At 45.4% G+C, this 25,506-nt stretch overlaps 1 protein-coding gene across 4 annotated transcripts in view; it reads right to left on the bottom strand.

Moving 5' to 3' along the window:
* SYTL1 (synaptotagmin like 1) overlaps positions 1 to 25,506 on the bottom strand; it is a 288,286-nt gene that overhangs the window by 84,718 nt on the left and 178,062 nt on the right. For all 4 annotated transcript variants that reach the window (XM_069622898.1, XM_069622895.1, XM_069622897.1 and 1 more), the window contains 3 exons: positions 20,160 to 20,199; positions 11,775 to 11,817; positions 550 to 695 (listed from right to left, as the gene is read on the bottom strand). In XM_069622898.1, coding sequence (XP_069478999.1) covers positions 550 to 695; positions 11,775 to 11,817; positions 20,160 to 20,199 — 229 coding nt within the window. The remainder of the gene's footprint in view (positions 1 to 549; positions 696 to 11,774; positions 11,818 to 20,159; positions 20,200 to 25,506) is intronic.

Genomic DNA, 25,506 nt, shown 5'->3' with positions numbered 1-25,506 from the left:
AAAGCCACATTCCGGAAGTGTGAAAAGCAATGCACCCAAAAGAACTATCATGCAGAGACACTGCAACCAAGTGAAAAATAATTGGGAGCGTCATCATTCGCTGCAGCTGTGTGTGTGATATGAGACAAACTATTAAGAGAATGAGTCATTGGGCGAAGTCGATATATCATAGCTTGAAGCCCAGAAATACCAAAAACCTCTCCAATCAGTTGGGTGTAATGTCTGTGATCCAGAAATGCAAAGTACTCACACGTGGTCAGAGAAGGAGGAGGTTGCACTAATGAGGCGGGGGTACGTACGGGTATCAAAGGTCAGCAAGGTATGTTCACAAAACACAGGGTTGGCACCCACACATGGTATGTGCTTCCAACTGATAAAGTATGTGAATGCTGTACAGAGGAGGTGCATTACTCTAACAGGTGAGAACACTTGTGTGGTTCTCAGAAGAGGCTGGTGGCTTTCACAGAAGGTATACGGCTCCCATAGAAGGTACGTGGCTCTCCCAAGTGGTTTGCGGCTCTCCCACAGTTCTCTCGGCCGAGTTCTTACCTGCACAGTGATGATGACTGGTGATAAGACGCTCTCCTCCATCTCCAGCTCTCTGCCATCTCTTGCAGGCAGTGGAGGTGCTGTTTCCACCGCATCTTCCGTGTCTGCTTGCTCTCCACCTAGATGCTTATTCTCGAGGGTTGCATCTGGAAGAATGCAGAAGGACACAATTACCCAGCTAGGCCTTAAGAGCAAGAGTACATCAAAAAAGCAGAAAGGAGAGACTGGAAAAGCTCTCCTCCTCCAACCTCCGAAGGGCCTACAAAATAAATGCTGTGTTAAGGTGCTTTCCTAGCTTAAGCAAAGTTAAATTCTACTGCCCACCTCTAAGGCCACTGTGCCACTGGTGGCCCTTGACAGAGCCATCTGTTATCCCCAAATGCCAATGTCTACAAAGATGCCTACACAAAATGTCTCTGATATAAAGTTGAACTACTTTCCTCTCTCCATTTACTAGCGGGGCAACCTTCTCCTCTTCACAAGTAGTCCGAAGACACAACTGCTAGACACGTATTAGTACACAAAAGTAGACATGCCAACCTGTACCAGGATGAAATGCACACCCTTGTTTACATTGGTGCTCGCGCCCCTCAAGCGATGCGTTTCGAACAGAGGAACCAGGAAGTGACGTGATGCATCAACTGTTTTGAATGAGGGCTTGAAACACTTGTGTAATGGCGCGTTATAAATACCATATCATATCATATGGCGTGCCAGGCACTTGGGCACCTCCGCCGCCTTCAAAGTTGCCATATTGGAAAGGGGGATGGCATACTTCATTCTCATGTTCAGTCTACCAATCGCAGCATTTGCGACATCTCTATAGAAGGGTACCTTGGCCCTTACTCATCAGGCGACACCCCTCACCGAATCCCCACACACAGCGCTGTGGAAGTCCAGAAATGTTTCCTTCTAGTTTCAAACATGATCACGCAATTCTTTTAGTCTACCCACCACTAGTTTCCATCTTAAAATGTACTACGCAGTTCCACAAGTCTTCCTGGTCTGTGTAGACGCTTTCCAATACTGCCCTTAGATAATTCACTGGCGGATAGAATTCCCTCTAAAAAAGAAACGCGATTCAAGAGAAGAAAGTGGTGCATCTACAAAAACACATCTTAAACAATCCTTTTCCAACTATCAATAGATGGTACAAGAAATGACCGACGAGCGAGTAGATTGGTGTGCGAGTATGACGACATTTTGTATACACCTATTAATCCTACATTCTTTGGGAATGGAAATGAGTGGAGGCCATCTCTACCTAACCCGAGATTTCAAGATCTTGGAAGACCGTCATCGATAATGCTAAATGAGGAAGGCCCCGCCGCTACATCTAAGAAAGAGAGCCCAAATTCCGGCGACGATGCCAACAGGCCCCTTGACGTCCTAACTCTCCCAATACGCCCAACCTGTACCATCTCACCAGAGTGGCGTTGCCAGGATTGTCTAACAAGTGGAGTCTGAAGCTAATGTAGTTGGGAGCACTGCAGTGGCATTAACATCTGTAAATTCCCACACAGTGCTGATGATTTTGGGTGGGCCTTGCCCGCTCAGCCCCCGCCCTGTCTACGCCTCTGTCTCACCACTCCAGTTTACCATTAGCTTAGCTATCCTTTTGCACCCCCTCTTTTTTCTTTTGATTTTTATAGTTTTTATTGTGATTGCAACAGTAATACAATTGATCATAAAGCAGATCATCAAGAAACATTTGGAGATAGAAAGGAGAAACAAAACGAAGCAAACCATGTAATAGGATAATATATAAAGAATAAACTGATACATGCATGTATTAACAATACTCAGTGGATAGGCAATGAACGAAACTGGATTATAGTTCGGACGATCTGCATAGATAAAATCAAAAGGTTAGAAGCTAAGACGACCTGAGGAATACATACAAGGTACAAACAACGACACCAGGGGTTAGAGAGGGAGGGGGGAAGGGAATATAAAAAACAGATGTTATTTAACATATAGCATTGATAAATGAAAAAATAACATCTCATGATACACCAATAATGGTTAATAAGGAACTCATCTCGCTATCATACCCCACTGCATTTATGCTCTGGCCCCATCCGATATATGTGTTTGCGCTGTCTGCCGCACTCCGCCTCTCAATTCCATCTTCTCATTCCACCCCCACTCTAAGCCCCGAAGCTGCTGTGACTCCTCTGCCCAGAATGCATGAATATCAGACCTCTTGCTGTCTCTCTCTCTGGTGACCCTCAAATTGGCACCGCCTCCTCCCTGTCTTCTGTTTTGTTTCCGTTTTCTTAGGTAACATTTCTAAGCCTGGATTAGTATCATTGTACATTTCAATGCAGGGCGCGCTGCTAACGGAGCTTTATAACTGAAATGACAATGAAAATGTACAATGATTCAGGTTTGTGAGGAAACTACACAAAATGCAAACCGCAAATCAGAATCGATAGCCCTGTTACTAAATGCGAAGAGCGATAACCCATGCCTGACATGCCCGGTGCCAGCGCAAATGAGAAAGGAGAGATAGCCCTGTTGCTATATGCCTGAAATGCCCAGTGGTACTGTAATTCAGAAAAGAGATCGCCATGCTACTATATGCCTGACATGCCCGGTGCCAGCGCAAATGAGAAAGGAGAGATAACCCTGTTGCTATATGCCTGAAATGCCCAGTGGTACTGTAATTCAGAAAAGAGATCGCCATGCTACTATATGCCTGACATGCCCGGTGCCAGCGCAAATGAGAAAGTAGAGATAACCCTGTTGCTATATGCCTGAAATGCCCAGTGGTACTGTAATTCAGAAAAGAGATCGCCATGCTACTATATGCCTGACATGCCCGGTGCCAGCGCAAATGAGAAAGGAGAGATAACCCTGTTGCTATATGCCTGAAATGCCCAGTGGTACTGTAATTCAGAAAAGAGATCGCCATGCTACTATATGCCTGACATGCCCGGTGCCAGCGCAAATGAGAAAGGAGAGATAACCCTGTTGCTATATGCCTGAAATGCCCAGTGGTACTGTAATTCAGAAAAGAGATCGCCATGCTACTATATGCCTGACATGCCCGGTGCCAGCGCAAATGAGAAAGGAGAGATAACCCTGTTGCTATATGCCTGAAATGCCCAGTGGTACTGTAATTCAGAAAAGAGATCGCCATGCTACTATATGCCTGACATGCCCGGTGCCAGCGCAAATGAGAGAGGAGAGATAACCCTGTTGCTATATGCCTGAAATGCCCAGTGTTACTGTAATTCAGAAAAGAGATCGCCATGCTACTATATGCCTGAAATGCCCGGTGCCACCGCATGCCTAAAATGCCCAGAGTCAATTAAGCAAAGTATATTTGCCTACGTGCGCACACAATTGCTTGCATGTTCCTACCATATACAAAATGTACTTAATTTATCATTTAGGTTTATGCTCAATTCTTCAACTCATGACTTAATTCTCATATATAATTCCTCCATAAATGGTTTCAAGCATATGCATGATTAATACATTATCATGGGGCATGTACCTTTCCTCCTACACATTACAGTAAAGGTATTTTAACTAGACGTTTTACTTGCTATATCATTAAGTCGTGTTCTATTAGTGAAACCCTCAGCCTTGATAACTCCAGAAGAAAGACCACTCCATTACACTGACAAACTTGACAGAGAGAAAAAAGGCATCTGTGATTGTGTGCCATTCGTGGGATTATGGGATTGATAAAAGCTTTCTCTGTAAAACAGGTTTGTTTCTCGGTGTGCCTCTGCTCTCTCTATACTGGGGTACAGCATTGGAGGAGAGGTTTGGGGCGTGCTTAGCTGATGATGAACATTTTGTTTTGTACTTCATTGCAATATAGTTTAAATGAATCAGCACAATCAAGAAGTGTACGACTACATGTGTATAAAAGGATTAAGGTTTGACTGACTGCAGGCGAATAAAGAGAGCAATAGTTGTACAATCACAGGTGAATAAAGTTAGTTGTACGATGACACGTGAATAAAGAGAGCAAGGGTTGTACAACAGCAGGTGAATAAAGTTAGTCCCGTTTATCGCTGGTGGCAGTGGTTACCACGCAAAATATTCCACCGGAATATTCCCTATGGGATTTTGCCATTGATTTTAAACGCACCACTTTTTGGTGCAATGTTAAAGATACCGCCGGTTTATTTATTTAATATTAAATCACCGGTTGGGTCTTTTTGCCAGTACTCGATTCTAAAATGGCGTTTGTGTCTGTCTCTGTAACTCTGACCAAGGTCGAGCCCTTTGTTGCACTATTTTGGCGTGCTTCTCCACAGAAGCCCTCCAAATGGTGCCACTCTGGGTTCCACAGGAAGGGTGGAGGGGGGAATTGACAACCTGGACTGCATTGCCTTAGCAACCCAAGTCACACTCTACTCTGATTGGCACAGTGGTGAGCCGCCCGGCTCACCACTTAGCATGTGTGATTGACAGCTAGGCTGATGAATGGGGGGTTTTCTGCATAAAAGCATGGCCTTTGGGACTGGAACTTCAGAAGTCGCCACAGGACCTAAGAATCCGAAGAGGGACGAAGCTGAGCCATCTGCAACGATGACACCACCGGTGACTCCTGCTGCAGCTACCTCACCACTTTCCCGACGACAAGAGAAGATCTTCTGCTGGACGAGTCTTCTTCCTCTGAGCTGGTGGGACCAACCAGTTCACCCTTTTCGCCTTCCAAAGATGGCCCTTGGTCGAATCGCCCGTGCCAAGCACCCTGGAGGCCGGATAGCCAAGCTCACCACTTTTGACGGCAAATAAAAGGACCGCACCTTTTAATCAGGAACTCCGTGGCTGGTTTCATCCCTGTGCATTGCAACAACTCCATGTTTCCTCCTCGACGAGATCTTCTCTTCCCCTGGTCAGAACCATGAACCTCAAACACTGCCAGGAACAACTGCCCCCGCTGGAGCTTCCTTTCTCTTAAGTTACTGTGTCCTGCCTGGCCTCTCCTTTCTACAGAGTGCTAAAGGTGACCCTTACATCCTTGGCTTCTAAACTGGGTTGGCTCCAGGCCTTCTAACTATATCTTTTGACTCACCCCAACCTCTTTTGAACACTCTGCAAAGACTTTCAGTGCACTTTAAACCGTGTGATCCTGGGCACATTTCGCTTTGCTCCATTTAAAGTGGGCCTGGCCTATGAACTTTGCCTCTACAGTATAACCTGCCTTTCTCCCCTTGCTCTGAACTCTTAAAAGTGTTGGGAACTGTTTTATTCTTATGCTCTGCCTTTTTCTCTCCCTTTAACTACACTATTGGAGTGCCATCTAGGTTAAGAGCTCACTTCTGTCTTAACAAATAGTTGTACTTTAACCCTGACTTGTCTGATAGTTATCAAGGGAGGTGTGTATACTTACCTGACTGTGTTTTAGATTACTTTTCATTGAGAGTGCTAGTGTATTACCTAAAGTGTGCTTTAAATAAATAACTATGTACTTTTTTATACAAAGCTCTGGTCAGTGTTTGTTTGCTCTACTGTGTTTTGGCCCTATTGTGTATACTATGCATACTGCCGTACTCTTCTTGAGAGAAGTCTGACTGCTCAGCCGCAGCTACCAGGTAAATCTGGGTGGTGCAAACTGCTACCAATTGGGTTTACTGCTAACACATGCAGTCTTAAGCCTTTTGCAGTGTCCCCAAGGGAAGTGCACAGGATTCTGCCGAACAGCCCTCGTCGTCGTGTCAGGGACACTAATTTGGACAGCGGTCAGCAGATCCTTCCGTTGTGGGCTCTAATGCCCCATATTGTCTAACACGTCTGTGACATTGAGTCCTTCTATATTCCAAGAGGTATATAGCTGTTTCATCGGCCGTATATTTTTTGATGAGTTTTCTGCTGAACATTTGTCAATGAAAAACGAAATGAAAAATATTGGGAGGGGGCGGAGGGGAAATGGGGCGTATATGATAGGGGAGTTGGTTCGAAGGGGGGGGCACCAAATATGTTTTAAAAAATGTAGATGATTTGTTCGGTAAAACGGTTTCAACAAAAAACTCATCCGAAAAAAACCTGCGAATGAAACAACAGAACCATTCCAAGAAACTCCTCGCAAGCGGATACAGCCATGTGCTTCTTGAGCAATCTGGTGACTGAGCAGCAGACACTCCCCTAACCCTAGCTTTTGGGGTGCGGTTTCGCCTTGGCGAGGGGCGACTGTATACTATATTTCCCCATGGTAGATTACATATGGTTTGTGTTCTTCTGTTTTGGCACAATGATAGAACAGAAGTTGCCCAGAGAATTTTCCAGTTATTCTAATTAGTGAATAGGTATCCTGCCATGGCTATTTGATTGCTTCAAGGAAACCTACAGATATGAAGGGCATCTAGAACCCCAAGATCTCTTTCAGGCAAGAGTGCTTCTTTCTCCCCAAAAAGTTTCGGTGGAACTTCGTGCTTTGAGATGGCTTCTGTTGGAGTCGGCTGGAATTTGTGATGCTTTATATACTCTGCGTTATCCCCTTCCCCGCTTTCTGGTCCCAATTGGACCTTAAATTGGTATTTATTTTGTGTTCTGTTGGGAAAATAGAATTTAAACTTAGGGCTCCTCTATGGGAGGTTCAAGTCAAACTTTGACTTTGGGTTTATTATTGAGGCTGTGGATGTGGCTTTAGCTACTGTGCACATTTACTCTTTTTTTGCTGTTTAATAATATATTCTTTAGTATATATAACATATTCCAGTGCTACCTAAGGGATGTATAACTCACACATTTGATCACATTATGTTAATATGATTTTATGCTGCATTAAATCGACATTGTAGCAGTTTCAGAGCACGTAGGCTTGTCCATGGGATGGTGTACTGTGTTTTACTCTGCAAACAAGGATGAAAAGATGCATTTGATTTCTCTGCAATGTAGAATAAGGTTCCTAACACCACTATGCTATCTGCAGGAAGATCTAACTACGTTATGTGTGCTGCGATGAATCCAATGATGCCATTACTCCTTTCCCTTAGGTGGCCAGAGCACGGCAGCCACCACCTGATGCTGATCCTGACCCTGGGGGAGGCTATATGAGGGACGACCACCTGGGGGAGGTGGCCATTGGGGAGATGACATGATATCATTGGGGAAAGTCCCATGCCCTCCATTCCCTTTTAGGAAAGGTTCCTCCACTCCTCATGCCCTGATGGCATATTGTAGCAGTCTCCCTCAACCTTTTACTAGATCTACTTTAAGTATTCCCCAAAACCCCACAAAGAACAGTATATTAACAATTGGGACAAGGCAGAGGCAGGGATCAGTAACGATTACTCCCAATAAGATCCAATATCAGCTTCCTCAACATCATACAGGGAACAGCTTGGTTTCAGCTGGGACGAGAAAAAGCAGCGGAGAGGGGAGATGACTAAAACCGCAAAACCAACGCAACGGTCTAGTCTTTGGAAACGATGTAATCATGCTGAGAAGTTTAAAACCATTACAGCTGACAGGCAGAGGTCGAGAGACCTGCAGATGCTGGGGTGCACAGCGACCTGTGCCGATGCTGAGCACCACAGTGGGGGAAAGCATGCTGTATAAAACGGTGTGGAGGAGAGTCCGATCAGCGTAGAGAGAATCCAGAGAACAGACAGTTCGCTGCCTGTGAACACAAGGCTGTGGGAACTGTGCATTGCAGAAAAGGACACGGTGAATGCGCAGTGGGTAACGGGAACCATGCTGAGCCAGCAGGTTGAAGGGAACCAAAGCGACAGGATGCAAGAAGCAACCAGTAAGCCCAGGGAAAACAGATGGGTTACTGGGTTGTCTGAAAGCGTGTACCGTTCCATATGATTTAAGCGAGAGACACAAAGAGAAGCCAATGAAAAAGTTAATATTTTTGTGACGGTTGTTGAACTCATATCTCAGGTGAGAAAGCAATGTGAAGGTGAATGTTCTTGGACAAGGGACAAAGTAACCCTTTGGGGAAAGTGGAAATGAATAATGAAGCTAACTCTATGAAACAAGGATTGATAAACCAACGAGGCGCTAATCTCACTACATGGATAAAATATAAAGCAAAGTCCTGGCAGCAGAGTGTACCAGGTGAAGCTGAATGTTTGTAAATTAAAGTCCTGGCAGGAGAGTGTCCCAGGTGAAGCCGAATGTTTGTAAAGTAAAGTCCTGGCAGGAGATTATACCAGGTGAATCTGAATGTTTGTAAGGTAAAGTCCAGGCAGGAGAGTACATTAGGTGAAGAGAAGTGTTTGTAGGATTGCACAAAAGTCCTGGCAGGAGATTACATAATGCAAAATCAAGTATGTGTACAAGTTATAATAGAAGGAGAATCCCAAGGAAGATTCATACCCTTGACATTGTGAACTATTGTAAATATACAAGAAGCAGGGGTGGACTGGGAAACAAAAGAGGCCCCGGTTCCTCGCTGACCGCACATCAAGAGTTGCAATAGGTGATGTGGCTGCTGACCCAATCACAGTCCCACTGGGAGTCCCTCAAGGCTCTTGCCTCTCCCCGACACAGAATTACTCTTCGCAGCACTTGACACTATGGGAGTGATATATACCAACTTCGCGGAAGACACACAATTACTCATCCCCATCTCTGGCAATCTCGAACAGGACACCATCGCTATAAACAAAATCTACTCCATCATCCAGAATTGGATGGCAACAAATAGCCTCTGCCTTAATGGAGAAAAAAACTGAGATTCTGATAGTAGGATCCCCAGACTGACTAAGTAAATTACATCCACAGCCATAGTCATCGACGGCTCGCCAATAAAGATCTCCAATCAGGTCAAGACCCTAGTGGTCTATTTAGATTCTAGTCTTACCATGAGTAAACACATTTGTGCGCTGTCATCCTCCACGGCCTACACGGCCAAACTCATCTCTCTAAGCAGACCCTTTCTCACACCCCAAAATGTTACCACCCTTGCCAGAGCCCTCATACTGGCAGAGATTGACTATTGTAACATACTCCTACTAAGGACTTAAAAATAAAACCTGAAAAAAATGCAACTTATTCAGAACAAAGCCCTCCGAGCAGCCCTGGGTATAAAAAAGAGAGACCATATTTCCCAACAGAGGAGAGAAGCCCACTGGCTACCCATACAAGCTAGGATCCTATACAAAACACTCACCATAGCACACAAACGAGTAACGGGCTCAGCACCAAGCTAGCTCAACCAATACCTAACCCGCAAAACCTCGTCCAGAACATGGAGATCCAACATGAACACACTTCTTTGCATCCCCAGATTAAAAAATGTGAGAACAGGGAACTCCAGCTTTCCAGTAGCAGCCCCAGAATTTGGAATTCGCTTCCGCCAGCCATCTCCAATGAACCGTCCCTCCCCAAATTAAAAAAAACCCTCAAAACCTGGTTATTTAACAAATTCTAAAAGTATAATAACCAAGCCGAATGGGTAGATTATTGTAAGATTGTAAACTTATACCAATGTACCATTACAGCTAAGCCTGACTTGACTCTGTAACACTATGAAAATGTACTGTACAACTCATATGTTTATCTGTACCAACTAAGTACCAAGTAATCCTGTACCAACTAAGCACCAAGTATTCTTGTAACCTACGCCGTGATACCTGAGGGTCTGGGCGTACAACCAAATGAAAAAAATAAATAAGTAAAATAAATAATTTTCAAAGTGGCCCCATATTACACATTTCATTTTCACCAAGCCCAACCCTTTTTCTCTGGATACATGTGGAAATGCAACACAAAAGAGGTCCAAAGTGCCGAGGCCGGAAATACCTGATAAGACTGAATTAAAAAAAACCTTGCATATTTGACCAAATTTAGGCTGTATGAAAATCTTGTATACCCTAAAAATTCGACCAAATATGCCATACAAACCATTACAGTGAAGAAGAGCACCGGGGGCTGCAGGGGTGTCCCCTGCACCCTTCTTCACTGCAATGTGAGTTGGGGTGTTTCCCCTCCTGTCTCAATAAAGTTTAAAAAGGGAAAGGCAGACCATGCGGCACCGGTTCCCATACACGTAAGTGAAGGGAACTGGCGTTGCAGGGGGATGCTGGAGACGGCGGCACACATGGAGGTGTGCTGCCCACAGGTAGCTAAGGGGGTGGTGGTCAAGGGGATAGTCTGAAATGTTCAGGTGAGAGAAAACCAAAAGTTATTTTTGGTAAAATAACTTTCAGTCTTTTCTCCTTCAACCATTTCAGCTTCAGGAAAATCACAGTAAGTCCCGAGGCCTACTGGGAAATCTCCAGAGTTCCCTATGGGTCAGTCCGGCCCTGACAAGAAGGGCCTGGCAGGGGAATATGCCAGGTTATCTGCAAGTATAGGTCTTGCATCTAAGTTGTAATGCAGTGAAAGGAAAAATCCTAGGAAGATTATACCTTTAGGATTTTTAATTATATTGGAGGTGGAGAGAAACCTGGGAAAGGGATTTATTCACCCCCTCCCCCCGAGAACTGTGAACTCGCCAAGAGGAGGGATTGATCCTCTTGGGTTCTAAGGAACTTTGCTATTCTTTGATTGAACTTTTCATATTAGTAAAAGGAATATGGGGAAGGGAGCCATTCCCTGGAACTGTGAACATCATCCACTTGTAACCTTTTGGTTGGATTTTTCCATTGTGTTGGATTTGACCATTTGTGCACTTTTGAGAATCCAAGACAATACTCTTTGCTCCTTAGAGTTAGTTTTAGAGTGTGAGGGACAAAATAGGTTTTCGGACACGCAACATAAATTTGCTTGGACATCTTGACAAAGGACCGACCCCTTAGATTTGGGTTGATGTAGGTAAAACCCTCCTAGATTAGGGATAGTGAGGCATTTCCTAACCCTTTTTTGTTTAAATAAAAGTTTATAACCAAAAACGTCGGGTTCTCTGCGTGTACGTCTCATTCCTGGCTCTTCACAGTGTCCACATTCAGTTCTCATCATTTCATTCAAGCCTACACACAGGATTTATATTCTAATGTATTGTACTAATCACATCCCTTTACAGCACTCTGGTGACTGACCCGGCATGACAGTGCTTAACATAAACCATACGTACATACATACTACACAAATCTCGAAATAAATGCCAATCAAAAGCTGATCTTAACATGATGTCATTTACTGGTAACAAAGGTTGCTACATTGACAGGGAGGGATGGCACAGAGAAGATTAATAAAGGCTAACATTTGAAAGGGAGGAGTCAGGGTCCTGGGATGGGGGTGTTGGATCGGGGACAAGGGGCAATGAGTGGGTAGCCACCCTCCCAGTACAGGATTATCTTTACCTTCGGCTTTACCATCAGCTGGATCCGCAGAATTGCTGCCTTCCTAGGAGAGAAACAAGGCGAGAATGAATGTAATGGTGGAAAGGAGTGTAGTCCCAATGTCACGCTACGTTTTGATAAACATATCAATATCGAATAGTCCCTTTAGTCTACACAGTTACTGACACACAAGAATACTTAGGGCCTCGTTAAGAGTTTGACAGTATTACCTCTAGTAAGGACGTGGTAACAGGACGTGTCAACATGATTCTAAACCATGCAGACCCGTCAGTTATTCCCCCTTTTGGAGTTACATAGGTCTCTGTGCGGAAAGGCCATATTACACTATGCAGTAATATCGCATTGACTACTGCTTATGTGTGGCGAAAGTCCTGAAACTCTGAATTTTGGCAGAGGGGCAAAACGTTCAGTATTCTGTAAGACCAGATGCTTTACCACTACCGCAAAACTCGTAATGCGGCCCTTGGCTTCTAACATAGTTCCAGAGAGGCCTGACCTGTTCGGAGAGACCAACACGCCTGTGTCTGGAGAAGATAACAGAGTGCTTTTCTGTGTGGAGTAGCCAAACTTTATTAGTTACTATGATTATTAATTAACATATTTGCAGTGGTCGAAATGTACGAAAAGAAGTAGTGGAACTATGTTCCCTGCTGGCCTGACCCCGCTCCCCACAAACCCCATCGCCCCCTCCCACACGCAATCCAATCCCCCAAATAAATTCACCTGCTGTTTAAGGGACTGTTGAATGCAGTGCATTGAGGTGCAGGTTTCAACTTCTTCCTACACTTTTATATTAAAACTAAAAAATTCCGGAACAGGTTTCTTTTTAAAATAAAATTATAGAAACCGTAAGATAAATTAAAAAGAAGAGTGCTCTTCGAGTCGGTGGATTTCACACCGCCTTTCATTATTGCGTCACAATGTTTCCTAGCACCTGTCATGTTGATATCTCTCTCTCTCTCTATCTCTCTCTCTCTCTCTCTCTCTCTCTTTCTCTTTCTCTCTCTCTCTCTCTCTCTCTCTGCCAAACCCCTCATTGGAAACTTGATCAGGTGTCCTAGCAGTAGGTGCAGGATGGCCAATCCCTGGGGCCATTGTAGGAACACCACTGGCTGAAGGACTATTGGTCTGTCACATTAGGATTTCCTGCTGTCCGATTGTGAAGTCTGGCCCATACAGCTGCCCTGAATTCTTAATGTAAATGGTCTCCTTAGGCCTGCCGTCTTCATCCTTTCCCTAGGAGTCACTTTGGCTGCATCCCCAGGACTCACGGATGAGCTCTTGTGGAAATGCTAACTATTACAATATCTAAGCGCCCTTGGTACTTTTTCCACTTCCACAGTATTGCAAAATGAATTCCCAGATGCAGAAATCTTAAGAGATTACATATCCGTTGTGCATTGCATCATGTGAACGATGACCGGGCTATCCAAGTAATTGGAGGAAATGTCCTCTTTTAATGGCAGTGGAAACCACTGCCAGAAGTGAGATTTGAGGAGCAATATTGTATCCAAAAAAACAAATCCTCACAAATGTGTACCTAAGCACTTGGGGGGCACTGTGAGGGCAATCAGAACTTGAAGTGCCAACTTCTCCATTTCGCAAACTCTTTAGCTCAAGAAGGGTGTGCTGGCCATACTAGTAGTTTATCCCTCCGCCTATTGTGACTCTTCTCAGGAAAAGTCAGGTTCTGGGAATGGTCAATTATGCTTCTGTCTTTTTCATGACAAAGATTAATGACATTTAATCAACCAAGAAACCCATAACAAACTGACAGTAAGTATTAACCACATCTACTCCAACCACCAACAACTCCCATTCAATTCCTGAGCTTCACGTTATCATAATTGTATCACACATGAAAACCTCTTCACAGCAAGGAGATTTCGCCAACCTGAGATGGGAATGGGAGAGGAAGCCCACAAATGCTTTCAAGCCTTCTTCCTTAAGAGATCAGATCAGATTAGTGATGTCATCTTTGATGTCAGGGGTGTTAGTCTTAGCAGTGCACAGTGGTGGCGATAGTTATGGTTGCTTAGCTTACCATAACTGGCAAATTTCTGGGGGTTTTCGGTTTTACTTGTAAGCATAGTATGGATAGGTTGTTGTTAATACAAAGTAGTTGTAACATTCCTGTAATAAAGGCTTTTGCATTGAAGTTGCTAGGTTGTTCTTAGGGCAACTGAAGAATAACGTCCCTTCACCAACGTGTTTGCACTGAAGTTCATATGTTTTCAGTAGGCCACTGTAACCAGACTCTTCCTTCAGCATCATTTTTCAGTAAAGGGGATAGGTTTGTAGTAGTGCAACTGAACCATAACGTCCGTTTAACAATGTTTTTTGTTAGTGAATTTCATAGGTTTTTAGTAGGGCACTGTAACTGGAACGTTGCTTTAGCATAGTGTTTTCTGTAAAGATGATAGCTGTTTGGTACTGCAACGGAACCATAATGTCTCGTTAACAGTGGTTGGTCACTGATTCCTTGGCATCCCTCATGATGAACGTGTGGAAAGGCCAAAATCTCTGGTGTATGTATCTGTTTGTGCTACCCCTTCCTTTTCCTAATAGTGTTGGTGTATCTTAGCATTTACAGATGTATATGGTAAGTGTTGGTGAGCGTTTGAGTGGTTTCTCTTTTTGTGTTAACATTGCCTGGTGAATCTGTGCCACACAGTGCTGGCCGAAATGACTGCAGGTGAGCAATATGGACGTTTCCTAGTGAGACTGCACCTGGCCGGCGTATGTGCAATCACACTGCAAGTATCCGTAGGACTCCACTAGTGGCTACATGTCCGCATCTTCGAATGCACTTTTAAATAGTTGTGGGAGCGCCTGTGTATCCATTGCACAGCTATACCCATGTGTAGGGCATTCTCTGTGTGCTGGTATCATCGCCCCTGTCGCCAGCCCTAAGGATTCATACGGTAGGCTACCGCATTTCAAGTACTCCTGCCGACTACGTGGGTGGCTCTGCAAACCTACTAATGTATGGCTGCAAAACGCATGGCTGTATGAGTCCCACGGGTAAACAACTAACAGCAACCTGCAGTGTAACGTGGGCGTGTTAAATGTCACATTAATTTGATTGATGTGCTGCTTGCCTTTCCATGACTTGTGAAACCTACACACCGTCTCTGCACTGAGCACTGTGACGGAAATTATCAAGAGGTTGCCTGCGGGTCGTACAGTTGAAGAAAACATGTAACTGCAGGTGGGACAGTTTGTAATGAGTCTGCAAAATGGCAACGCCGGTGCGGCTTGGTCACGCACATACTAGTGCATGAAAAGGCAAGTAAGCAAACAGCAGAAGGTTCAGAGCGCAAACAATGTCAGTGGTGGTTAGAAAAGTACTGTAGAGGTATGGGTCGCGCTGAATAATTGTCTTCCTGCTCCACGTAATGAAGCTGTGTTTCGCGTTGTTGTAAACATTCTTGTATTCCAGAATTTATGTATCTCCGTGAATGCTACTTCTACAGCTAATGGCGTAGCATGAAGTGTTTGTACTGCATGTGACGACAACTGAAATGGAAGCACAAGGGACCAGTGGGAAATCTACCGCCCTTCCAAGAATGCAGTAGGGTAATTTCATGTATACTATTTTCCACATCTGCCGTGGCCAACAACAGGGGCACTCCTGCAGGGCAGCGGAGCTCTAAAACATCCTTGCAGACCATATGCCATGCTACAGACCCTTAACCGGCAAAGGGCATTGTATTGTGCATGTACTGCAACACGCTACTCTACAGAGGGAAGGTACTTGGAAGTGCGTGGGAAGGGTCCATCCGGGAGCATGACAATGACTTGCACCTAAGTAGGTGAGGGCCACCCAATAATTCCGTCTCTGGGCATGCCCCCTATGGCATCCATGCAGGTGCTGCCCCTTCCGTACTGGGGCTTTCCTGCCGTTCCTTCTGCAGCGTGTGTTATAAGACCAAAATAAATGGAAATGAACTGGGAAAGGAAAAAAGCACCTTTCAGAGATGAACAATGGAAATGGCAATGAACGGATGCAGGGCGGCAGGCGTGGCACTGTGCAAAACACTGTAGTTGAATCGGGTGGAAAGGGGTTCGCTGTAGAAAGAGGTTTCTTTACGTGCTGCAGAGCATTTTGAAGAGTTTCAGTGTGCAACAAGTACTACAAAAATTCTTCCACTACTTTCAAAAAGTGCAGCAAGGCAATTTGGATGGGGCGTGCAGAAATCGTCATGGCAGGCTTAGTAAAATGAACATTATTGCTGGGGAAAACTGTTCGTGGTGTGAAACGTCATATTCCTATGTGTGAAGTAAGGCAGATGTCGTAGAAAGGCACAAATAGACTTCTTCGCAATGTACCACGCTTTCTCCATTTGCGAACCAAATGCAAAATAACGCAGCCACATTAGTGTCTGCGTAATGCGATAGAAAGTTATGCAGGAGATTGGAAACAGATGCATGATCTGGGCAAGTGCCTCCTTCATCGCAAACGGCACTGAAACTCGTGTAACATGCTGTGCAATTTTCCCTCCACAATGAACGACAATAATGTCAACATGATTGCGCGTCGCCTAAGTGTCACACAGACAAACCAAAACCAGTCACTTCATTGAAGGTACTCCATAGCACTACACATCCACATGATAGAATCCAAAATGAGCAGCCACTGCACAGTATTCTCCATTCAGTTTCAATCAATGTATTTCGAACTCCCCCAAAACCCGCACGCTGTGGCTCGTGAAACACACAGCAATAACCACACCCTCTGCATTTCTGTCGACAGTCTGTGCGTACACACCACACCCAGAAACCTTATTGACCAATCCCGTAGCTTCTACAGGCCCATTTATATGACTGTCATCTGCAAAAGGGGCATATCTAACACGTGCCACCCTGCAACTATCATGATATTCGCTGACTTTTCGTGCTGTGGAGGAACAACTTTCAATCAGGGTAGGGGATGTCGTTAGTTGTGACGGCACTGAAAAGAGCCTTTTATTTTTTAAAGGTGCTTCCATAGAAACACAATTATTTGGTGTTTTTATTATAAGTATTTTTGTGTTTTGTACGTCAGCTCACATTCTTACAATAGGGTCTTCAGTGCTGCCTGTAGATTGTGAAACAAAATGTCATTGCCACTGGTCGACAAAGACATGCAATTTCCTTTGAAAAGGTGTATATATCGAGAAACAATGTTCTCCTTCTCATAGGAGAACATCCCAGCAGCACTCAAGAAGTCACACATGCTTCTGTTGATGAGACCCTTTCCGACCTCTGGCTGACGTCAGGAATCATTGGAATAGTCTCATACTATTCTCAGCGGTATACATGAGAAAAGCACCTTGGCAGTGGGAAAAATGTGCTGCACTGCTTTCATCATAATTTTCAGTTGACGGTACACATGGGAACAAGGCATGGAACCCAAAAAGAGGGCTCCAAAGTGCACGACCATAACATGCACAGTTGCGGAAGTGGACATTCTTCAAGCAGTCGGCCGAAACAGCACGCTTTGACACTGCACCACAAAGCCTCCACTCCCTCCAAATTGAAATTGCCACAAAAGCCCTTTTGGAGGGCATACACGAACAGATCTTCCAAAAAGGCATCACCCACGACGAAAACTGTACGTCTTGCCATGTTTGCCAGCTGCACTACACAAAGTAATGAAAAATATTATTGCCGCCCTTTCCTGTGACGCACTGAGCACCTGATTGGACAATCCCCACAGTCCCATTTCCATTGGCCAGCAAGGTGAGGAGCGCAGAATGTGGCACGTGCTCTTCCCCAAGAACCGCGAGGGCTGCTCCCCAGTCAAGACGGAGGAGTCCTTCTCCCTATTGCTGCCCTTTCCTGTGAGGCACACCCTGAGCACCTAATTGGACATTCCCCACAGTCCCATTTCCATTGGCCAGCATGCTGAGAAGCGCAGAATGTGGCACCTGCCCTTCCCCAAGTACTGCGAGGGCCCCGCCCCAGTGAAGCAGGAGGAGTCCTTCTCCCATGGTGCCCTTGCCTGTGACGCACACCGTGAGCACCTGATTGGACAATGCCCACAGTCCCATTTCCATTGGCCAGCATGGTGAGAAGTGCATAATGTGATACGTACGCTTCCCCAAGTACTGTGAGGGCCGCGCCGCACTAAAGCAGGACTCCTTCTTCTTCTTCCCTGTGCACTATTTCTTGTCCATCACTACCTCATTGGGGACTGTTAAATAGTCACACACACATCCACTAATGGAATTCAAGACATTAGCATTGTACATTGTCACTTCTGTACAACACTTCATATGTACCGTTGCACATTAAGCTTCCAAGTGGCGTGTCATTATGAAGCACATCCAGTAGAAAATTCAGAAAAATAATTCAAAATGTGTGTATCAACATTCATCCACGTGAGCACCCATCACCACAAACTGGAGGTATGAATATTATTTCTGCAAAATGTGTACAACTCCGTTATAAGTACCTGTGCGCATGGTATGTGCCACTGAGCATCCATTACGTTCGTAAAAATGTTACTGTTTTTTCCTTCCATCCACTGCAATGAAGTGACACGTCACTTGCATATGCTTGCATCATTTCCAGAAGAACTTGTCAGTTGTGGCAAATCATCCTGACTAAGACAATTATAGTTGCTATTGATGAACTGAGAAATTACCCTTTATTTAAGAAGGATACATTGTGCACTAGTTCAAGGAAAAGAAAGAGCGTTCTATTTTCTTTGTTGAATCACTGGAGTTGTTGGAACTTTCTGTTGCATGATAATAATATTATAATAATGTGTACCTACAGTGTGCTTCATGGCGAAGTACTCAGGCCTCCATGCACTTTGATCACATGTATTAATAAATGGAGATCATTACTGACCTCCTCCCAGCCAATCGGAATCTGTAGCGTGCAGACAATAACTACTGGTATTGACTGCATTCTGAACATTCTGTCTTCAAAAGCAGACAGGGAAACAAAAGTGCACTTTCCAAGCAATGTTTCTTTCTACAAGACAATTGCTTACTGGTCGGACCTTTTTTCGTGGCAACATCCTATTTAATTCACCCGAAAGCAGCTAAAGAATGGGTGCATGCGCTCACTGTCAGAGATTAATGGTGTTATTTCACATGAGGCCTAATGCATGCTGATGGAAAACCAACTCCAGTTTAACTCAGTTTGCAATTAAAATACTTAACATATCAAGACAACCATGCTATTTTAACACTAAAATGTAAAACCATATTTAACTTACTGACTGAGTTTGTCTATTTACTTTACTCACTACAAAAGTAAGGTTTTCACTTCTGTGTTGCTGCTACCACTTTGTGCCAATCACCTTAAAGACCTCCAGAGGGGTCATTATCGCTTGGCATAATGGAACACAAACTGAGGGTGGCCGCCTATGAAATAATGTGAGGGACTGCTGAGCTCCCCACCACCAAGAGACATACACAGGGTATTTGCCAATCAGTGGTCCTTGAATAGCGAATGTCCCCCTTCCCTCCCGGGGCGGCAGGGATGCCTGTCAAGAGAGAGAGGGCAATCAGGCTTCAATACAAGAGGAGAGCCTAACAGGGGTGGCAGCTTGCCACCAGTCGCCAACAACTGAGTAACGAAGCCCCCAACAGGGCCACGATCATGCTGTGTATATCCTGGCACCAACAGATGGGATGGCCTGATGTGCACTCCCAGCCTGGGCGGAGATTGTTGGGGCATCTTGGTAGTGTGGCACTTCTACAGAATGCCTTTTGCTTATTACTGAGTGGCCTCCAGCCGAGGGGGTCCTCTCATCGCTGTAGGGGGGCCTGGTGTACAGAGGGTTTCCGGTCCCAGGCCACCTCCGTCCTTCCATCATTTTAGGCTGGTGGCTTTGGAAAATGAGTCCCAAGCATTAAACATAGTGGCCCACATTCAAGAATTGCAAGTTGTGACTTTCATGACAAACTAAGTACTAGCCGATGGTCATTTTTCATGAAAATGTATGCAAAATGCTGCCGCTTAAAAAACACATTACCCAGTTACCTTGCTTAAAACATCGAGATTCAAAGTCATTAAATGACCTCAGGCTTGTGTGTGAGCAGAAGACGAACTGAGGCTTGCCTGTGAGTAGATCACTGACCTGACCTGAGCTTTGCCTATGAGAAGAAAACTGACCCAAGGCTTTTGTGCGAGTAGGAGATTGAAATGAGACTTGTATGTGAGTTGAAAACCAACCGGAGGTTTGCATGTGAGTAGAACACTTACCTGAGACTTGTGTACTGATTAGAACACTGACCTCAGGTGTGTGTGAGTAGAAGTCTTAATTGAGGTCTGATTGGGAGTAGATCACTGACCTCAGGCTTGTGTTTGAGTTCAACACTGACTGGAGTCTTGTGTGTGAGTAGAACACTGATGCAAGGTTTGTGTCTGAGTAGAACTACTGACCTGAAGCTTGTCTTTCTCAGGAATGGCCTCTTCTGTGACTCTGTGGGGAACAACATATTGTTAGACTTACTGGCCACCAGAGGGCTAGCGCAAGGACCGCTCTCATGCTTGCACACTATGCACGCAAACACGTGGACAGAACGGCACATGCGCAAATGTGCGCCTTGAGGCCTGCAGGCGATTTGGCGCTCTATCAAGAATTAAAATAAATAAAATACACACAGGATCTCTTTGCAACGTTTTCTACACAAGTTACATACAATAAGGCACATTCATACTGGTGCACAACCACACTTCACAAATCTGCAGTTGTGCCAACAACTGCATGCATAAACATAACCACCATCAAGCTGGCCGGTGTTGAAACACAGCTCTTATTTAAGCACTGAGCGACAATTCAGTTTGGGGTGCAAATCAATTACTTACTGAAACATGTTTCTTTAACAGAAAGCCACTATTTAAGTTTCAGAACCTATGTTTGAATTGAATTTATATTCTCAACATGCAAAAGAACAGGTGCATGCCTGTGCAAAACTATTATTAAGATCAGGTGAGTTTATTAAACAGGTATCACACAGAAAGGAGTTTGCAGACATCTCAGGTTTGCTCAGACAAGGTGGAGATACTTAACCAGGCCTGGCTTTGAATTCTGGTGAATGTAGTCCTGCCCTATAGTTGGACAATAAAACTAAACACTGTGCAAGAATTCAGATTGAGGTGAGCTAAAAAAGCCAGGAAGTTCAGAACGCCGCAAACCTTACTGGGAGCCACTGGAGAGTTTTGGTTTTGCATACTATGCTTTTAAGAAATATAAATTATCACACGTTTCTGTTGGTTAGTCCTTGTTCGTCTGCCTTCTTCAGATTATTGGGATGTTTGGACCAACTGAACAGAGGTCCAGAGAGCACTTTTGTCAAGTTTAACAGAAGGTGATTTTGACAATACATCACACATCTGATGTTCCTCCCATGAAGGGTGCCCTTCCCTGGGATTCTACTTCTGGTTGATACAAAACTATCCCCTTAAGACTGAGCACTTGCCACTCTCTCCCCTGCCAGGGCACATTTGAAAGTTGGAGAAAAACGGGGTGGGTGAGGCGTGCACTCTAGTTCCCAGTGTTAGATACCTGCTGCATTTCAAGTTGCTGGTAGTTCTCCTCCAAGCGCTTTCATGTCTCTAACAATCATCAGGGAGGCTGTCTTTTCAGGTGTTACAAATTTGTCTCAATAGGTCTGAAGGAACTGTGGTAGCTGTAGTCTGTTTAAGGTAACCAGGAACTAATTCCCCTCCAAATGCACAATTTTTCCTTGGTGGAGGGAGGGGAGAAAACCAATGATGTGGCTCTCCTAGGTGGGGCATGGTGACCACAGTGCCGCTGCCTCTAACCGCTGCCTCTAAAGCCTGGGACTTCTGAACCAATTTTGTAAAAAAAACAGAAGTTGGCATTTGGAAGTTGGCAACCATGTACAGATTTAGCTTTTGAAAGACAGAAATGCAGAAAACATCTGGTGTCTCTATCTGGATGAAGACCAAGTCAATAAACCCAGCTGACATAAGATAGAAACGGAGTCTTCAGCAGCCTGCCTCACCTTTAGAAGGGCTGATTGTGGCCTCTCGTTATGGGCCCCTGTCTGACCCCAGTCGCTTCTATCATAATCTTAGTCCAGCTTCTCCACTTGACCAATCAGTGTAACCCTGGCCAAATCCCTCCATGCAAATGGGTCTTATTTTCCTTGGCCAACAAAAAGAGGATTGTCTAGACGTGCTTCTATGAAGTGTGCAGTATACGTACCGATTTGGGGTCGCCAACAAGGGATTCTGTTAAGCATGCATTACACACACAAAGTCGCAGTCGCCTCACCAAGAAGTGATTCTGCTATGTGTTCATCACACATAAATCCTCACTCACACATGATTTCATAGACTGCAAATGTGTTCTATATTCCATCATAATTATGTAAGGCACAGCACATCCTGAAGGTTCCATGTGATAATGTTGCCTGGGAAAGGTCGCCAGGCAGATGACTCTTTTTTTCCTGACCCCTGAAATACTTTTCCCAAATATTCTACGAGGGGTATAAAATGTTATATTATAAAATCCAATCCTAGAATATTTGGGGAAAGTGTTTGATTTTACTGGGAGTGCATTTTCTGGGAAATGTCGTCCCCTGGCTGCCATTTCCCAGGCGACTTTGTCACTGGACACCATCCTGGATTGTTCCCAAGCTTGCTCAGGCTACCGTTAGGCTTGGGGGCTTGTTGGGGACATAGGCCATACCCGGATAAGAAGTCTAGTTGCACAACAGACGCCACACCTCGGGTCTGTGGACTGGGGCCCTGGAGTCTCCATGTGCTACCTAGTGGTTGCCAGTCATTTGGTCGAAATCAATTGGTCGACTGGACAACTGGTCGAATCAATTTGGTCGAAAACCAAATGGTCGAATTTTTTTTTTTTTTTTTTTTTACCCCTTTTTTTTTTTTTTTGGGGGGGGTCCCCCCCCCAACCCCCTTTTTTTTCTTTCTTTTTTTTTTTTTAACACGAAAACCCACAAAACACATATATAAATAAAAAAAAAAAAATTCGACCATTTGGTTTTCGACCAAATGACGTCGACCAAATTGCAGTCGACCAGTTTGTAGTCGACCAAATGACTGGACACCCTACCTAGTGTCTGCCTGGGGCGGTGAGGGGGACACTTGGCATTGAGATATGAGGCCTGCCGTCGACCTCACATTGCTTTAGTTTTGTCACACATCCAAGACACAGAACGTCTAGTTTCTGCTCCCCGTTGTGCATACTGGTGAAATTGAGGGGAGTCGCTGAGAGCTTAAGCTGCTAACATCTCAAGTTCCCCATAACCAAACAACCCCTCAATTATATGATATGATAGGTTATTTTTCACCACTTAGCAAGTCCCGCCCACCTGGTGCCTTCCTGCTACCCGCTCTTTTTCACCACCTAGCAAGCCACACCCACCTGGTGCCTTCCTGCTTGCCGCTCTGTTTCCCTACTTAAGGAACCCTCCAGCTTCTTTTCCTTTGCAGATGGGGAGCAAGTGCAAGTAGATCTAGGTCACCTGGCCTAAGCCCCGACCACCTGGTGCCTTCCTGTCTGCCTCTATTTTTCACCATTTAGCAAGCCCCGCCCACCTGGTGCCTTCCTACTTCCTGCTCTTTTTCACCACTTAGCAAGCCCCGCCCACCTGGTGCCTTCCTGCCTGCCGCTCTTTTTCACCACTTAGCAAGCCCCGCCCACCTGGTGCCTTCCTGCTTGCCACTCTTTTTCACCACTTAGCAAGCCACGCCAACCTGGTGCCTTCCTGCTTGCCGCTCTGTTTCCCTACTTAAGGAGCCCTCCAGCTTCTTTTCCTTTGCAGATGGGGAGCAAGTGCAAGTGGATCTAGGTCACCTGACCTAAGCCCTGCCCACCTGGTGCCTTCCTGTCTGCCTCTATTTTTCACCATTTAGCGAGCCCCGCCCACCTGGTGCCTTCCTGCTTCCCGCTCTTTTTCACCAGTTAGCAAGCCCCGCCCACCTGGTGCCTTCCTGCCTGCTGCTCTTTTTCACCACTTAGCAAGCCCCACCCACCTGGTGCCTTCCTGCTTCCCGCTCTTTTTCACCGCTTAGCAAGCCACGCCAACCTGGTGCCTTCCTGCTTGCCGCTCTGTTTCCCTACTTAAGGAACCCTCCAGCTTCTTTTCCTTTGCAGATGGGGAGCAAGTGCAAGTGGATCTAGGTCACCTGACCTAAGCCCTGCCCACCTGGTGCCTTCCTGTCTGCCTCTATTTTTCACCATTTAGCGAGCCCCGCCCACCTGGTGCCTTCCTGCTTCCCGCTCTTTTTCACCAGTTAGCAAGCCCCGCCCACCTGGTGCCTTCCTGCCTGCTGCTCTTTTTCACCACTTAGCAAGCCCCACCCACCTGGTGCCTTCCTGCTTCCCGCTCTTTTTCACCGCTTAGCAAGCCACGCCAACCTGGTGCCTTCCTGCTTGCCGCTCTGTTTCCCTACTTAAGGAACCCTCCAGCTTCTTTTCCTTTGCAGATGGGGAGCAGGTGCAAGTGGATCTAGGTCACCTGGCCTAAACCCCACCCACCTGGTACCTTCCTGCCTGCTGCTCTTTTTCACCACTTAGCAAGCCTCACCCAACTGGTGCCTTCCTGCTTGCCGCTCTTTTTCACCACTTAGCAAGCCCCGCCCACCTGGTGCCTTCATGCTTCCCGCTCTTTTTCACCACTTAGCAAGCCTCGCCCACCTAGTGTCTTCCTGCTTGCCGCTCTGTTTCCCTACTTAAGGAGCCCTCCAGCTTTTCCTTTGCAGATGGGGAGCAGGTGCAAGTGGATCTAGGTCACCTGGCCTAAGCCCCGCCCACCTGGTACCTTCCTGCCTGCTGCTCTTTTTCACCACTTAGCAAGCCCCGCCCACCTGGTGCCTTCCTTCACCATCACTGTCTTGTGGCCCATGCTGGATTTGTCTTTTATGGACTTCATTCATTCACGGTGCATCACTCTTTCTCAACTCTCATGCTGGACTTCCTTTGCATCTTGTACTCATGGTGGCCCTGAATCATGCTGTTCCCATCTTCATCTTGTATCCTGGCTTGCAACATTATGTGTTACTACTGACTTCTGCAATTGTATTCGCTCTCCACTCTTGCTTCTCCACTCTTTTTGACTGCTTACTCTCTTTTCTCTCCTCCTTTCCCTTCTCCCTTTTCCTATCTCCTCCCCTTACTTTCTTCTATGCACTTACTCTATCAGAATTGTCCCTGGACCTAATATGATAGCAACCTCGTCTGTTTCCTCCACCCTCCCATTACTGTTTATTTCCTCCCCACCACCCCTCCAGCACTATCTGAAATGTCGTCAGGCCGAGTACGATAGTTAATTTCACATCCTTACTGTTCATGGCCTGTAAGAATGTGGTTGTATTTTCCCTTGTTCCCTCCCTTGCCTTGAGGTGCTTTGAAACACATTGTGTATAGATGCTTTATAAATAAACGATCATATCATATCATATAATTTATAACGCGCTTAACACCCAGAGGTTTCTAAGTTTCAAACCTGTGTTGTTCCGTGTCATCTTGCTTCCAAGGTAAGCACGCTGCCTCTGAGCTATCCTCCCAAAGAGAGTGGGTATGAGTGAACCGATTTTATCAGCTTCAGAGGATGAAATGCTTTGCCAGATTGTCCAGGGTAATAACTGACTGAGGAACTTTTCAGGGTTCTTACTTCTTCTTGAGGGTAGGTAGAACGCCTGCGGGTTGGTACATATGATCAGTAATTCTGGTTGGTCACAACGGAATGTTATTAAAATGTGGGACCTAACCAGTGCCTGTGAAGTCTATGCC

Source organism: Ambystoma mexicanum, chromosome 11 (assembly GCF_040938575.1).
Source record: "Ambystoma mexicanum isolate Mex_15411 chromosome 11, UKY_AmexF1_1, whole genome shotgun sequence".
Lineage (NCBI taxonomy): Eukaryota > Metazoa > Chordata > Amphibia > Caudata > Ambystomatidae > Ambystoma > Ambystoma mexicanum.
This window is presented reverse-complemented; position numbering and strand designations above follow the sequence as displayed.